The sequence below is a fragment of the Podarcis melisellensis genome, assembly GCF_964234715.1.
Source record: "Podarcis melisellensis genome assembly, chromosome: 18".
Classification (NCBI taxonomy): domain Eukaryota; kingdom Metazoa; phylum Chordata; class Lepidosauria; order Squamata; family Lacertidae; genus Podarcis; species Podarcis melisellensis.
In genome coordinates this window covers 2,538,242-2,554,306 of record NC_138536.1, presented here as the reverse complement: position 1 = coordinate 2,554,306, position 16,065 = coordinate 2,538,242, and the positions used below count along the sequence as shown (strand labels likewise).

General features: G+C 51.2%; 1 protein-coding gene across 1 annotated transcript; it reads left to right on the top strand.

Annotated features, from left to right (window-relative positions):
- Positions 1–1,611: 1,611 nt before the first annotated feature.
- Positions 1,612–15,885, top strand: CACTIN (cactin, spliceosome C complex subunit). The gene is made up of 10 exons (XM_081895510.1): positions 1,612–2,169; positions 4,382–4,865; positions 7,487–7,582; positions 9,081–9,226; positions 10,160–10,322; positions 11,014–11,128; positions 12,169–12,361; positions 13,157–13,288; positions 13,817–14,091; positions 15,095–15,885. Exons 1-10 carry the CDS (start codon positions 2,060–2,062, stop codon positions 15,583–15,585), a joined length of 2,205 nt encoding a protein of 734 aa, XP_081751636.1. The 5' UTR covers positions 1,612–2,059; the 3' UTR covers positions 15,586–15,885.
- The last annotated feature ends 180 nt before the right edge of the window (positions 15,886–16,065 follow it).

Here is a 16,065-nt window from a genome sequence, read left to right as displayed (position 1 = left end):
AGATTGAAAATCCTGCTAATGTTTTCGTTCGCTTGCAAACGCTCTGCTAAATAAATTATACATTTCCCCAATTCTTTTTAAAGGTTTTGTGATTATACTGTATATGTGTGTGTTTGTGTGTTTAGATGTTTATATATATATATGCCCCAGAATGGCTGGGGGAACCCAGTCAGATGGGTGAGGCAGAAATATATTATTGCTATTAATTATTAAGTTGGGTGGGTGTTGTAAACAAAAATAGCCCTTTTCCCTTATGGGATATCCAAGAGCCCATATAGAGTCCTTACATAGGTTCCCTATTGGTAGGAGAAAATAACAGAGGCCAACCAGAGAATATTGAGAAGCAAAGCAGCTAGTAAGCTTGGCCTTTATTGATCTGTTGCAACAGGGTGCTCCCCTCACCTGCAGGAGAGAGGAGGGACCCAGAAAAATGGCGTGCAAGGCCTTATAAAGACTTTTGAAATTGCCACCCTGTAGATCAAGACCACCCCCAGAAACATCATACATACATCACAGAAGGGGTGTAACCTAAGACCACCCCTAAGATACATCTCACCTACATCACAGAAAAGGCGGTCTACAACAGAAATTTTAATATATTTTTTTCCTATCCTTGTTTATCTCCTGTCTGGCAGGTTACTTGATTGGATTTCCTGGGGATCCTGGCCAGTCTTTTGTAGTGATAAATACTTAGTTCCTGGGCCAGGTCACAGGCTCACACCCTATTCAGACAGACATATCCTGAAGACAGGATTTGTGAAGGAAAAGACAATGGGGAGGTTTCCCACTTTCACCTTGCAGAGAAAACATTTGCTCAGTTTGGGAATCAAAAATGGTTCCAGGTTGGGCTTGGTTGGTACACTTATGAACATTACCATGTATCTAAGGCCATAAAATTCCTATCACACTATCAACTCCGTATTGTCCTTAATAATTGTTACATTACAATCGAGATTGAAAATCCTGCTAATGTTTTCGTTCGCTTGCAAGCGCGCTGCTAAATAAATTATACATTTTCCCAATTCTTTTTAAAAGTTTTGTTATTATACTGTATATATGTGTGTGTGTGTTTAGATGTTTTTATATATATGCCCCAGAATGGCTGGGGGAACCCAGTCAGATGGGTGAGCTACAAATATATTATTACTATTAATTATTAAGTTGGGCAGGGTACAAATATATATTTAATTAATTAATGATTGTTGATTGATTATTATTATTATACAGTGCTGGCTTGAGGCAGGGAAGGGGTCAGGGTCAAGCCATGCCCAGGAAACACCATTTATTCCAGGTTGTAGAGATCACTTAAGGAGACTCCTGCAAAAATGATGGCATGTTCAGAGAAAAGCCGACCTGACCGGAGGAGGAGTTCCAGGAAGAATGGAAGAAATTTAATGACTATTTAGCTAAATATGTTAAGTTAAATTAGTTGGAAAAACCTTGCAAATACCAGATAGTATTTGCAATATGTATTATGGATTATGTGATGGATTAATATGTTTAATACTGAAGTGGGAAGAAAGAAAGATGTCCAGAGATAAAGTTAATTTTATAAGAACATTGATTTAGAAAAGGGTTAAAATGATATATATTGAAATCCAACCGGGGGAAGTCACTGAACAATGTTAATTAGATCAAGGTTTATAAAAGCTATGGGCTATGTTTGTTTGTTTATATGTGTGTATTTGTTTAAATTTTTGTGAAAAATCAATTTATTTATTTTTTTAAAGGACACCCCTGCAAGGTAGGCTAAGCTGCATGGAACAACGATGGGTGTGTCTACACTAGTGCCTGATCAATAATTAAATCTTTTTTCCCCCTCACCCTCGCAGCACGCGACCCCTAAGCAGCCCCCACAAGGACACGTCAGCTGGTGTGTTTCTTTTAAGGGTGGGGTGGGCGTGAATTGTTAGGTGGGCGGGAGATTCCCCTTCCCTGCTCAGGCGCCGCGTGGGTCAGCCCTGACGAGCGACGCCGCCGAAGAAGGACCCCAGTCCCTGCGCCCGCCCTTAAACAGGCCGGAAGCGCGCAGAGTCGCGGGGGCAGGCCTAGAGTGGCCATGGGCTCCAGGTCCCGGTCCAGGGAACGGCGCCGGAGGAGAAGCCGGTCCAGATCCGAGGAGCGGGAGCGGAGGAGGCAGAGGAGGAGGAGGAGAGAGCGGGGTGGAAGGTGAGCGGGGAAGCCCGGCGGGGCGCGGCCCTGGGGACCATAGAGTCTCCGGACCATAGAGTTCGCCCGGGGTAGAGCGGTTGTTGTTGTTTTCTCCCCTATAGGTTTCTATAGGCGATTCTATAGGGTGTTAAGCGGGCTTCAAATGTGGGGAAGGGGCTTAGGCCCCCCCCCCCCAAGCTGCTTCTCTTGCTAGGTTTCGGTGTGCCTTTGGCTCAAGGGGGGGAATAGTAAGGTGGCAAGAGTGCTCCTGAGCATGTCAAAAGTGCCCTGCAGCTGGTTCAGGCCAAATGTGTGTGTGTGGGGGGGCTGGCTATCATAGTTCAGCATCCCAGGAGAACCCACAAGCAGGAACCGCCTGGCGCAACGGCAACTCTCCCCGCCTGCGATTCCCGACGTTACAGTCAAATCGGAAGGGGGAACCCAAAGGTCATCCAGTCCAGCCCACTGCAAAAACATTTGTCCTTTAGTCATGTCTGCCTCTTTGTGACCCCCTGGACCAGAGCACGCCAGGCCCTCCTGTCTTCCACTGCCTCCCGCAGTTTGGTCAAACTCATGCTGGTAGCTTCAAGAACACTGTCCCACCATCTCATCCTATGTCGTCCCCTTCTCCTTGCGCCCTCCATCTTTCCCAACATCAGGGTCTTTCCCAGGGAGTCTTCTCTTCTCCTGAGGAGGCCACAGTCTTGGAGCCTCAGCTTCAGGATCTGTCCTTCCAGTTGAGCACTCAGGGCTGAGTTCCTTCAGAATGGAGAGGTTGGATCTTCTTGCAGTCCATGGGACTCTCAAGAGTCTCCTCCAGCACCAGAATTCAAAAGCATCCATTCTTCGGCGATCAGCCTTCTTGATGGTCCAGCTCTCACTTCCATACATCACTACTGGGGAAACCAGAGCTTGAACTATATGGACCTTTGTTGGCAAGGAGATGTCTCTGCTTTTTGAGATGCTGTCTAGGTTAGTCAATGCTGCAAAAACACAGGACCAGTGGAAAGTATATTCATAAAAGCTTAGAGTTTCAAGGGACTCCATGGGTCATCTAGTACAACCCCCTTTTTCTTCCCCTTTGGAAATCCCTTGTAGCGAGTAAGATTGTCATCCATAATCACGGTTTTAACAGTGAGCACATAAGTGACTGTGGAGGCCAGTTCTGGACCCACACGTCCTTCCACAGTGGAGACAGAGGTTTCCCGGCAGGAGTTGATCCCGGTGAGGGTTTGCCAAGCGTGCCTTCCTCTTAGCACGTTTCTCCCTTGCGTCCTGAGTTCGAGTGTCTTCAAAGCCCACGACACCTTTGGTCAAGGCTGTTCTCCAACTGGAGCGCTCACAGGCCAGTGTTTCCCAGTTGTCGGTGTTTATACTACATTTTTTAAGATTTGCCTTGAGAGAGTCTTTGAACTTCTTTTGTTGACCACCAGCATTACGCTTTCCGTTCTTAAGTTTGGAATAGAGTAGTTCACAAACTATTATTATATATAATTATATATAATACCAGAACACTTACTTTTGGATTTGCAGCGTTTGGGTTCCAAGTTAAAACAAAAAAAATTCCTTCCAGTAGCACCTTAAAGACCATCTAAGTTAGTTCTTAGTATGAGCTTTCGTGTGCATGCACACTTCTTCAGATACCATGCACACGAAAGCTCATACCAAGAACTAACTTAGTTGGTCTTTAAGGTGCTACTGGAAGGAATTTTTTTTGTTTTGACTGTGGCAGACCAACACGGCTACCTATCTGTAACTGGGTTCCAAGTTGTTTGAGCATCAAGACCTTTTAGAACCAAGGTACCACTGAAAAAATGCACTGGGTATATGTAGAAACTAGAAGAGTTTGGATTTGATATCCCGCTTTATCACTACCCGAAGGAGTCTCAAAGCGGCTCACATTCTCCTTTCCCTTCCTCCCCCACAGCAAACACTCTGTGAGGTGAGTGGGGCTGAGAGACTTCAGAGAAGTGTGACTGGCCTAAGGTCACCCAGCAGCTGCATGTGGAGGAGCAGTGAATCGAACCCGGTTCCCCAGATTACGAGTCCACTGCTCTTAACCACTACACCACACTGGCTCTCAGGATGACTTGGAGTACAAATGTTAAAAGTTTTCTGCTCATTCCTCTGCCCCCTTTTCCTTCCAACCCTCGGGGGGGGGGGGCTTACCTCTGGCCGGAGTTCTGCCCCTCTCTTTCGCTCTCAAATCAAAATTTCTCTCTTTCCTTAGCTCGGAGGATGAGAGCCAGAAATGGCAGAAGAAGAAAGAGAAAAGCGAGGACCGACACGGGAAGAGGCACAAGAAGCGACGTTCTCGCGGCCGCTCCCCGAGCTCGGATTCCTCGCCGGAGAGGCGAGGGCGCAGCAGCGAGAGGAGGGGGAAGAGGACCCGGAAGCGCTCTGGGTCCCGATCCTCCGTATCCTCCGTGACGTCGCCTTCGCCGTCCCGCTCGCAGAGCTCTCGGGGGGACCTGGGCGAGGAACTGAGCCTCCAGGAACGGTTGCAGCTGAAAGACGACAAGAAAAAACAGAAGGAGATGGTCAAGGCTCTCGAGACCCCGGAGGAGAAAAGGGCCCGGCGGCTGGCCAAGAAGGAAGCCAAGGAGCGCAAGAAGCGCGAGAAGATGGGCTGGGGGGAAGAGTACATGGGGTACACCAACACCGACAACCCCTTTGGGGATAACAACCTTTTGGGAGCCTTCATCTGGAGCAAGGTGAGTTTTGGACCGCTGTCGGCAGTCCGGGATGTTGGCACTGCAGCCAAGAGGTCAATGTGGAAGCGGTGGATTTGATTTACCGTATTTTTCGTTCTATAGGACACACCCGACCATAGGACGCACCTTGTTTTAGAGGGGGAGAACAAGAAAAAAAAAATTCCCCCTCTCTGCCCAGCACCCCTTCAGCGAAGTGGCAGGAGGCGCTGCGCAGAGAGGGGGAGAATTTTTTTCCCCTTGTTCTCCCCCTATAAAACAAGGTGCCATTCAAGGTGCGTTCATTCTCCTTCAGGCGGCTACCTTGGAAGCCTAGAGAGCGAGAGGGGTCGGTGCGCACTAACCCCTCTCGCTCTCCAGGCTTCAGGTTCCTTTCAACCTGCTCTTTGGGGCTGGCGGGGGGAAGCCCACCTCCAGCCCCAAAGAGCAGGTCGGGGAGCAGCAGAAAGGCGCTGCTCTGCGAGCTTCTCGGGGCTGCCGGGGAAGCCCGGGTCCCCCTCCCCCCGCCCCAAAGAGCCACAAGTCAAAACAGCAAGCGGGGCTTCTTTAGCCCCGCGCACCCTCTCCTGGCTGGAGAGGTTGCGCCGGCTAAAGAGGCTTCTGCCGGGAGAGGCTGTGCGCGGCTATGGCAATACCCTCACCTCCTGCAAAAGCCCACAGGAGCCGCGCACCCTTTAAGGAGCGCACGGCTCCTGCGGGCTTTTCTAAGAGGGGGAGAAGGGACTGACTGGCCGCGTCAGTCCCTTCTCCCTCCTGAAGAAAAGCCCGCAAGAGCCGCTCGGAGCTTTTGGGAGCTTTTCCTGCCTGCCTCCCCCCTGCATTCGCTCCGTAGGACGCACACACATTTCCCCTTCATTTTTGGAGGGGGGAAAGTGCGTCCTATAGAGTGAAAAATACGGTAAATGGAATAGATTCAAATCACGATTTAAACCACTCGTCAGTAAGACTTGATTTACCATATTTTTGGTTCCATAAGTCACACTTTTTCCTTCCTAAAAAGTCAGGGGAAATGTCTGTGCGTCTTACAGAGCGAATGCATGGTGCCTGGAGCCGAATTGCCCAGGGGCGAAAAGCAGATCGTGCAATGGCGCAGAAACGTTTACAAAGCACGGATCCACATGGATTTTTGCATTGGGCTCCCCCAAACTCACCGTCAAATCACATGTCTGTGGCCACAGCACGAACCACAAAAATCATACATCCACTGTTTCGTTCTGAATATTTTTTTTCTTGTTTTTCTCTAAAAACTAGTTGCGTCTTAGGGAGCGACAAATATGGTAAATCTTCTTCTTTTTAAACAGACAGACTCATTCTTGCTGGCACCATCTTAACATTCGCGACAAAGGTGAAGGTTTCGTTTTTTGGACGAATAAATTTTCAGAGTAGTTTTTGCAGTTCGGTTGAAAATGACTGATTTGGTTGCGCTGTTAAGAAATACGTAAGGCGGATAATTATGAAATTGGTGTTGAAGTTTAATACGTGGGCTGTTTATATTCGGACAACTTTTCTGCTGTGCTTTATCGGAAGGAGAAAAACAACAATTACCTTAACAACAATTTTAACAATTTATTTAACTAGAGCAATAACATTATAGCCGTTCTCGGTGACTGACTCAGTTTCTTCCACTCAAATTGGCTCCAATAATAATAATACTAATAATACTAATAATAATTTATTACTTATACCCCGCCAATCTGGCTGGGCTTCCCCAGCCACTCTGGGCGGCTTCCCAAAAAATATTTAAATACTGCAATACATCAAACATTAAAAGCTTCCCTAAACAGGGCTGCCTTCAGATGTCTTCTAAAAGTCCTGTAGTTGTTGTTCTCTTTGACATCTGCTGGGAGGGTGTTCCACAGGACGGGTGCCACCACCGAGAAGGCCCTCTGCCTGGTTCCCTGTAGCTTGGCTTCTCGCAGCGAGGGAACCGCCAGAAAACCCTCGGTGCTGGACCTCAGTGTCCGGTTAGGATGATGGGGGTGGAGACGCTCCTTCAGGTATACTGGACCGAGGCCGTTTAGGGCTTTCAAGGTCAGCACCAACACTTTGAATTGTGTGCGGAAACGTACTGGGAGCCAATGTAGGTCTTTCAAGACCGGTGTTATGTGGTCTCGGTGGCTGCTCCCAGTCACCAGTCTGGCTGCCGCGTTCTGGATTAATCGTAGTTTCCGGGTCACCTTCAAAGGTAGCCCCATGTAGAGCGCATGGCAGTAGTCCAAGCGGGAGATAAATAGAGCACTCTGGCAAGACAGTCCACAGGCAGGTAGGGTCTCATCCTGCATACCAGATGGAGCTGCCCTGGACACAGAACTGACCTGTGCCTCCATGGACAGCTGTGAGTCCAAATGACCCCCAGGCTGCGCACCTGGTCCTTCAGGGGCACAGTCACCCCATTCAGGACCAGGGAGTCCTCCATCAGTATCAAGGAGTAAAAGGCTCTTCAGGGGCTAAAAACCTCCCCTTCTGTGCTGATTGGGCAGCTGCGAGTTCGAGTCCAGCAGTTCCTGGATGGGTCCAGGTTTCTCGTTCCTGATCTAAGAAGAGGCATTCCTCTCGGGAAAGGAACGCCTCCTTTGAATGTTAAAACGTTTTTCTCTCTGCCTCGATTTTATTTATCATTTCAGGCTCTGGAGAAGAAGGGGATCGGCCACTTGGAGGAGAAGGAGTTAAAAGACCGGAACAAACGGATCCAGGAGGAAAACCGACTGGAGCTTCAGAAGGTAAGAGCCAAAGTAGCAGTGAGCTGGGGGAGGGTTTCTCTGGGCATGCACAGAGTGCCTTTGCCTTAGAGATGAAGCCCCGGTGCCGCAAAAAGGAGAGGATCGCCAGGGTCTGGAAGATCTGAGCTGCAGGTTTGTTTGACCCTTGGGGAATTGACCGGTAATTCAGATTTCGATTGCCTGTTGAATCTGCCCCTCTCCTGTGAACTTGGATTTAGGTGCTTTGTGGGCAGTTAACTCTCGTTTTTTCTTTGTACATAATGTACTTAAACCGAGATCAGTTTTCTTGTTGGTGATAATAATAATAATTTATTATTTATACCCTGCCCATCTGGCTGGGCTTCCCCAGCCACTCTGGGCGGCTTCCAAAAAAATATTAAAATACGGTAATACATCAAACATTAAAAGCTTCCCTAAACAGGGCTGCCTTCAGATGTCTTCTGAAAGTCTGGTAATTGTTTATTTCCTTGACAACTGGTGGGAGGGGGTTCCACAGGGCGGGTGCCACCACCAAGAAGGCCCTCTGCCTGGTTCCCTGTAGCTTAGCTTCTCACAGAGAGGGTACCGCCAGAAGGCCCTCGGTGATGGGCCTCAGTGTCCGGGCAGAACGATGGAGGTGGAGACGCTCCTTCAGGTATACTAGACCGAGGCCGTTTAGGGCTTTAAATGTCAGCACCAACACTTTGAATTGTACTTGGAAACATACTGGAAGCCAATGTAGGTATTTCAAGACCGGTGTTATGTGGTCCCGGCGGCCGCTCCCAGTCCCCAGTCTGGCTGCCGCGTTCTGGATTAGTTGCAGTTTCCGGGTCACCTTCAAAGGCAGCCCCACGGAGAGCGCATGGCAGTAGTCCAAGCGGGAGATAACCAGAGCATGCACCACTCTGGCGAGACAGTCTGTGGGCAGGGAGGGTCTCATCCTACGTACCAGATGGAGCTGGTAAACAGCTGGCCTGGACACAGAACTGACCTGCGCCTCCATGGACGGCTGTGAGTCCAAAATGACTCCCAGGCTGCGCATCTGGTCCTTCGGGAGCACAGTGACCCCCTTCAGGACCAGGGAGTCCTCCACACCCGCCCGCCCCCTGTCCCCCAAAAACAGTCCTTCTGTCTTGTCAGGATTCAACCTCAAACTCAATCTGCTGATGCTTTCAAAAAATTAATTAAGCAATTTCAGCATAACAATTTATCAACCGTATAATCACATACATTATTTTTCCCCCTTTCCCCCCACTTCCTCACTCCCCCACACCAGAGACCTCCCTCGCAGCTATCCCAGAAGCCAGAACAGCAAGAGGGATTGCTGCTTTCGCTGCGCAGTGATCCCTCTTGCTGTTCTGGCTTCTGGGATTCAGAATATTTTTTTTCTTGTTTTCCTCCTCCAAAAACTAGGTGCGTCTCGTGGTCTGGTGCGTCTTATAGAGCGGAAAATACGGTATCTATCTATTGCACACACACATCATCCGAACACCCCTCGTTCCCGGGTCTCTCTTTGCAGGTGAAGCAGTTGCGCTTGGAGCGGGAGCGCGAGAAGGCTATGCGCGAACAAGAGCTGGAGATGCTTCAGAGGGAAAAGGAGGCGGAACATTTCAAGACGTGGGAAGAGCAAGAAGACAACTTCCACCTGCAGCAGGCGAAGTTGCGGTAAGCGAGGGGAGTGGGAAAGGGTGAGGGTTTCAGGGATGCCAGAGGCTGGCAGACTCCAAGTCATCCTGAGAGCCAGTGTGGTGTAGTGGTTAAGAGCCATAGATTCGTAATCTGGGGAACCGGGTTCGATTCCCCGCTCCTCCACCTGCAGCTGCTGGGTGACCTTGGGCCAGTCACACTTCTCGGAAGTCTCTCAGCCCCACTCGCCTCACAGAGTGTTTGTTATGGGGGAGGAAGGGAAATGAGATTGTTAGCCACTTTGAGACTCCTTAGGGTAGTGATAAAGCAGGATATCAAATCCAAATTCCTCCTCTTCTTCAAAGAAACAGAAAAGACGATTGTAGCTTTAAGAACTGTTTCTGCGAGTGGTTTTCAAGGCTGAATAGGTATAGAAGGTGATGTGTACAAAAGGAGAAGTTGCAGTTTGGATTTGCCTGCAAAAGAGAAGACCCACATGCTTTTAATAATATAATAATAATAATAATAATAATAATAATAATAATAATAATAATAATAATACTACTACAGTGGATGCTTGGGTGGCAAACGTGATCCATGTGGGAGGGCCTCATCCTGCAGGGCTCTTTTTCTGAGCTCAGGCAATAATAATAATAATAATTTATTTATACCCCACCCACCTGGCTGGGTTTCCCCAGCCACTCTGGGTGGCTTCCAACAGAACCCTAAAATACAATAACCTATTAAACATTAAAAGCTTCCCTAAACATTAAAAGGGACGCGGTGGCATTTTCGCAACCCCAGAGTCAGCTACGACTGGACCTAACGGTCAGGGGTCCCTTTACCTTTACCTTTAAGCATTAAAAGCTTTGTGTTTGTAAGTTTGTAAGCTTGTAAATAAAACTTTTGCTTGAGTATTCTACATCCTTCAGCCTGACCTCGTCTCCTTCGTGTTCTCCCCGCCCCCCGCAGCTCCAAGATTCGCATCCGAGACGGGCGGGCCAAGCCCATCGACCTCCTGGCCAAATACATCAGCGCCGAGGACGACGACCTGGCAGTGGAGATGCACGAGCCGTACACTTTCCTGAACGGCCTCACCGTCTCGGACATGGAAGACCTGCTGGAAGACATTCAGGTAGGGCTGTGATCCCATGCAGCGTAGCGATTTTCGCATTCCCCACCCCGCCCTAAACGATATAAAACAGGAATAATGTATAAAACGGGAGTAATATATTGAACCACAGTTCAAGAAGGACACTGACAAACTGGAACGTGTCCAGAGGAGGGCAACCAAAATGGTCAAAGGCCTGGAAACGATGCCTTATGAGGAACGGCTAAGGGAGCTGGGCATGTTTAGCCTGGAGAAGAGGAGGTTAAGGGGTGATATGATAGCCATGTTCAAATATATCAAAGGATGTCACATAGAGGAGGGAGAAAGGTTGTTTTCTGCTGCTCCAGAGAAGCGGACACGGAGCAATGGATCCAAACTACAAGAAAGAAGATTCCACCTAAACATGAGGAAGAACTTCCTGACAGTAAGAGCTGTTCGACAGTGGAATTTGCTGCCAAGGAGTGTGGTGGAGTCTCCTTCTTTGGAGGTCTTGAAGCAGAGGCTTGACAACCATATGTCAGGAGTGCTCTGATGGTGTTTCCTGCTTGGCAGGGGGTTGGACTCAATGGCCCTTGTGGTCTCTTCCAACTCTATGATTCTATGATTCTATTTGTGGGGGGCAGGTGTCAAGAAAATCATTTCCACCCCCACCCCACCCCAGGCCTGAAATGAGTCCAGAGCCTCAGCTGTTTCCCCCCCCCCCTCTGTTTTCCAGGTTTACATGGAGCTGGAACAAGGGAAAAATGTGGATTTCTGGAGAGACATGACCATCATCACTGAGGATGAAATCGCTAAGCTCCGCAAATTAGAGGCTTCTGGGAAAGGGCCAGGTAGGTGTGAATTGAAGCATCGGAGGGCCTGCCTTGCTTGTGGAGCAAAAATGTGTGCTCTGGTTCGCCAGAAGCGGCTTAGTCCTGCTGGCCACATGACCCGGAAGCTGAACGCCGGCTCCCTCGGCCAGTAAAGCGAGATGAGCGCCGCAACCCCAGAGTCGGCCACGACTGGACCTAACGGTCAGGGGTCCCTTTACCTTTATGGGAGTATATTGTATTTAAAAAAGGGGTATCAGAGTTTTTAGGGGGCTAACCAGTTTGGGATAGCAGGCTTGTTGGGTTTTGAATGTCTTACGTAGATTTTTCAATTTCGTTGTTCTGTGTGGGACAATGACAATAAAGATTATCGTATCGAGAGAAATAATAATAATAATAAATAATAATAAATGTTATTTATATCCCGCCCTCCCCAGCCGAAGCTGGGCTCAGGGCGGCTAACAACAATCAAAGTAGTCCAACATTCTAAAAACATTCATTATAAAATTCATTAAAATCAAATTAAAATCAAATTAATGGCAACCATCAAGCAAAATTCTGTACAGATTGCCAGAGGAGGGGGTCAGGCTGTGCCCTTGCCAAAGGCCTGGCGGAACAGCTCCGTCTTGCAGGCCCTGCGGAAAGATGTCAGGTCCCGCAGGGCCCTGGTCTCTTGTGCCAGAGCGTTCCACCAGATCGGAGCCACAGCCGAAAAGGCCCTGGCTCTGGTTGAGGCCAGCCTAACCTCTCTGTGGCCTGGGATCTTTAGGATGTTTTTATTTGCAGACCGTAAATTTCTCTGTGGGGCATACCAGGAGAGGCGGTCCCGTAGGTACGAGGGTCCTAGGCCGTATAGGGCTTTGAAGGTTAAAACCAGCAACAGAAAGAGCTGTTGTGTGAATGGATAGGGAGCCCACAGTTCTTCAGGTCGACTTGGGGGTTGGAACAACATCAGGCAAAAATCAGGATTCACACCCAACTCCTCGGCCGGGGAGCTGGCGAGGGTCCTGGGCCCCCTCTCCTCTTCTGACGGCATCTTCCTCCCCTTCTACGTCCTGCAGGCGAGCGCCGCGAAGGGGTTAACGCTTCGGTCAGCTCCGACGTGCAGTCCGTCTTCAAAGGCAAGACCTACAACCAGTTGCAGGTGATCTACCAGGGCATTGAGGGCAAGATCCTGGCCGGAGGACCCAACCTGGACATTGGCTACTGGGAGAGTCTCCTGCAACAGCTGAAAGCCTACATGGCCCGGGCAAGGTGAGTGGATCACCCTGATCGGACCACCTTCCCACAGCGGCGGCCTAATTTCTGACCGTAACTTTTTAAAAATACTGTGGCTCCTTGGTTCTCAAACTCGATCCGTTCCGGAAGTCCATTCCCAAGCCAAAGCGTTCCAAAACCAAGGCGCGCTGCTTTCCTGTAGAAATTAAGGTGAAACGGATTAATCCGTCCCAGACTTTTAAAAACAACCCTGAAAAATTGGGACGCGGGTGGCGCTGTGGGTTAAACCACAGAGCCTAGGCCTTGCCGATCAGAATCCCCGCGATGGCGGGGTGAGCTCCCGTTGCTCGATCCCTGCTCCTGCCAACCTAGCAGTTCGAAAGCACCTCAAAGTGCAAGTAGATAAATAGGTACCACTCTGGCGGGAAGGTAAACGGCGTTTCCGTGCGCTGCTCTGGTTCGCCAGAAGCGGCTTAGTCCTGCTGGCCACATGACCCGGAAGCTGCACGCTGGCTCCCTCGGCCAATAAAGCGAGATGAGCACCGCAACCCCAGAGTCGGCCACGACTGGACCTAATGGTCAGGGGTCCCTTTACCTGTAATATCCTGTTGGAAGCCACCCAGAGTGCCTGGGGAGGCCCAGCTAGATGGGCGAGGTAGTAATAATTATAATAATGATGATGATGATGGTCTGGGGTCCCTTTATCTTTGCCTTTAAGTTTGAAGACTTTCAGATAAATATTCTGTTATTTTCTACGTTTCTCAGGGATAACAAGTGTGGGTAGATCAACGTGTATCTTGAGCTTTTCCTTGCGTTTTCTCCTTCTCCCAGGCTGAGGGAGCGGCACCAGGACGTCCTCCGCCAAAAACTCTACAAGCTGAAGCAGGAACAAGGAGTCGAGAGCGAGCCCCTCTTCCCCATCATTAAGAAGGAGTCTTCGCCCCCAGGAGGCTGCAGCAGCAGGTGAGCTGGATTTGGGGAGCTCTCAGGACCAATGTAGGTCTTTCAGGACCGATGTTATGTGGTCTCAGTGCCACCACCGAGAAGGCCCTCTGCCTGGTTCCCTGTAACCTCACCTCTTGCAGGGAGGGAACTGCCAGAAGGCCCTCAGAGCTGGACCTCAGTGTCAGGGCTGAACGATGGGGGTGGAGACGCTCCTTCAGGGATACTGGGCCGTTTAGGGCTTTCAAGGTCAGCACCAACACTTTGAATTGTGTTTGGAAACATCCTGGGAGCCAATGTAGGTCTTTCAGGACCGATGTTATGTGGTCTCAGCGGCCGCTCCCAGTCCCCAGTCTGGCTGCCAAATTCTGGATTAGTTGTAGTTTCGGAGTCTCCTTCAAAGGCAGCCCCACGTAGAGCGCATGGCAGTAGTCCAAGCGGGAGATAACCAGAGCATGCACCACTCTGGGGGGACAGTGCAGGTCTTGGATGGAGCTGGAAGAAAGCTCAGAGCAGAAGGAAGGCAACTTCCCTCTTCCCTTTCTGCAGGCTGGAGCCGGAGGACGGTGCCCATGCGCAGCCCAGCACCTCTTCGGCTGAGCCCGGGGGCGCCGAGCCCGAATCGGAGGCCAAGGCGGAGGGAGATGGCGAGGCGGTTCTGATGGAGGAAGACCTCATTCAACAGAGCTTGGATGACTACGACGCCGGCAAGTACAGCCCCCGCCTGCTGACGTCCCACGAGCTGCCCTTCGACGCCCACGTGGTGGAGGCCGACGAGGACTTCCAGCGGCTCCTGCTCTCCCGACAGCAGCTCCAGGTCACAGGTAGGAGGGGAAGGGGGCTGAGGTGGGCTCTGGGGCCGCGTCAAAGGGCTTGGCTTGGCGCCGCGGGGGGCAGCTGCCCTGCGGAGCTTGTTTTCTAAAAGCAAAAAGCTCGGGAGTCTCTTCCTGGCCTCAGGTCTCTTCTCAGGCCACGCCCACTTTCCTCAAGCCACGCCCTCTGGGCAGCCAGCGCCCCTTTGCTCGAGGCCACACCCCTTTATTTAAACCACACCCTTTTCTCGAGGACACACCCCTTTCCTTAAACCACACCCCCTCTCTGCGGGCCACACGCCCCTTTCGTGAGGCAGCCAGCGCCCTTTGCTCGAGGCCACACCCCTTTCTTTAAACCACACCCCTCTCATGGCCACACCTTTCCTTAAACCACACCCCTCCCTGCATGCTGCACACCCTTTTTTCGAGGCCACACCCCTTTCTTTAAACCACACCCTTCTCCGCAAGCCACACCCCCTCCTTAGCCCACAACCGCTCCCTGCAGGCCACACCCACCTTCCTTAAACCACACCCCCCTCTCTGCACACCACACGTTCGTTTCTCGAGGCCACACCGCTTTCTTTAAACCACACCCTTCTCTGCAAGCCACACCCCCTCCTTAGCCCACAGCCACTCCCTTCAGGCCACACCCACTTCCTTAAACCACACCCCCTCTTCGCAGGCCACACGCCCCTTTCCCTTAAGCCACACCCCTCCATCCACGCCCCCTCTCCCAGGGCCACACTCCCTTTCCTCAAACCACACCCTTTTCCTTAAGCCACGCCCTCCCCTCAGGCCCCCACCCCTTTCCTCCTCAACATCCATTGGCAGGGAGTTCCAAAGTCTAGCCGCTGCCACGCTCGACGCCCGAATCCTCGCGAAATCCAGACTCCAAGCCCGCCCGCCGCTGCCTTTCCTGCTTAACATCCATTGGCAGGGAGTTCCAAAGTCTAGCCGCTGCCACGCTAGACGCCTGAATCCTCGCAAACCCGCTGCCCTCTCTGTCCCTCCCCAGGCGACGCCAGCGAGAGCGCAGAGGACATCTTCTTCCGCCGCGCTAAGGAGGGCATGGGGGCGGACGAGGCCCAGTTCAGCGTGGAGATGCCACTCACGGGCAAGGCCTACCTGTGGGCCGACAAGTACCGTCCCCGCAAGCCCCGATTCTTCAACCGCGTCCACACCGGGTTCGAGTGGAACAAGTACAACCAGACGCACTACGACTTCGACAACCCGCCCCCCAAAATCGTCCAGGGCTACAAATTCAACATCTTCTACCCGGACCTCATCAACAAGCGCTCCACGCCGGAGTACTTCCTGGAGGCCTGTCCGGACAACAAAGACTTCGCCACCCTCCGCTTCCACGCCGGACCGCCCTACGAAGACATCGCCTTCAAGATCGTCAACCGGGAGTGGGAATACTCCCACCGCCACGGCTTCCGCTGCCAGTTCGCCAACGGCATCTTCCAGCTCTGGTTCCACTTCAAGCGCTACCGCTACCGGCGGTGAGGGCGGGGGGCTTCCTCCGTGCCCCCCCCCAGGCCAGCGGAAGGGGCTCGTCCCCGCGCCGAAACCGGCTGCGTCGCCGCAAACCGCCGAGATCTCCAACCTCTGCGCTGGTTGCTGTGTGGCAGGGACCCCTGTTTTTCCATTACGGTTTTAGGGGCCGCAGACACCCCTCTAGACGTTGTGGGGTTCCTGCCCCCGGCGATTCCTGACCGTCCGGATTTCAGAGCCCCCTATTTTCCTCCGTTTCTGCTTTTAAGGGGCGCTCCCGTCTCTCCGGAGGTGATAGCGAGGGATATGGGATTTCTCTTCCGAACAGAGTCACCCTCCCATCATTCTGTAAGGAATTCTCCTTTTGGCAACAGCCCTGGAGAAAATCTCAGACATGCACCTGGTCTCCCATCTTTCCCCAAAATCGGGAGGTATTCCCCATCCTCTTTGCAGACACAAACAATAACCCCCGACTCTTTCTCTCTCTGTGTA

What these genes read in the sequence shown, in the direction of transcription:
- CACTIN (XM_081895510.1), top strand. Translation starts at nt 2,060, where the DNA reads ATGGGCTCCAGGTCCCGGTCCAGGGAACGGCGCCGGAGGAGAAGCCGG. An exon ending in CTGCAGCAGGCGAAGTTGCG is followed by an intron (nt 9,227 to 10,159) that starts GTAAGCGAGGGG and finishes CGCCCCCCGCAG; the next exon opens with CTCCAAGATTCGCATCCGAG. An exon ending in GGCTTCTGGGAAAGGGCCAG is followed by an intron (nt 11,129 to 12,168) that starts GTAGGTGTGAAT and finishes TACGTCCTGCAG; the next exon opens with GCGAGCGCCGCGAAGGGGTT.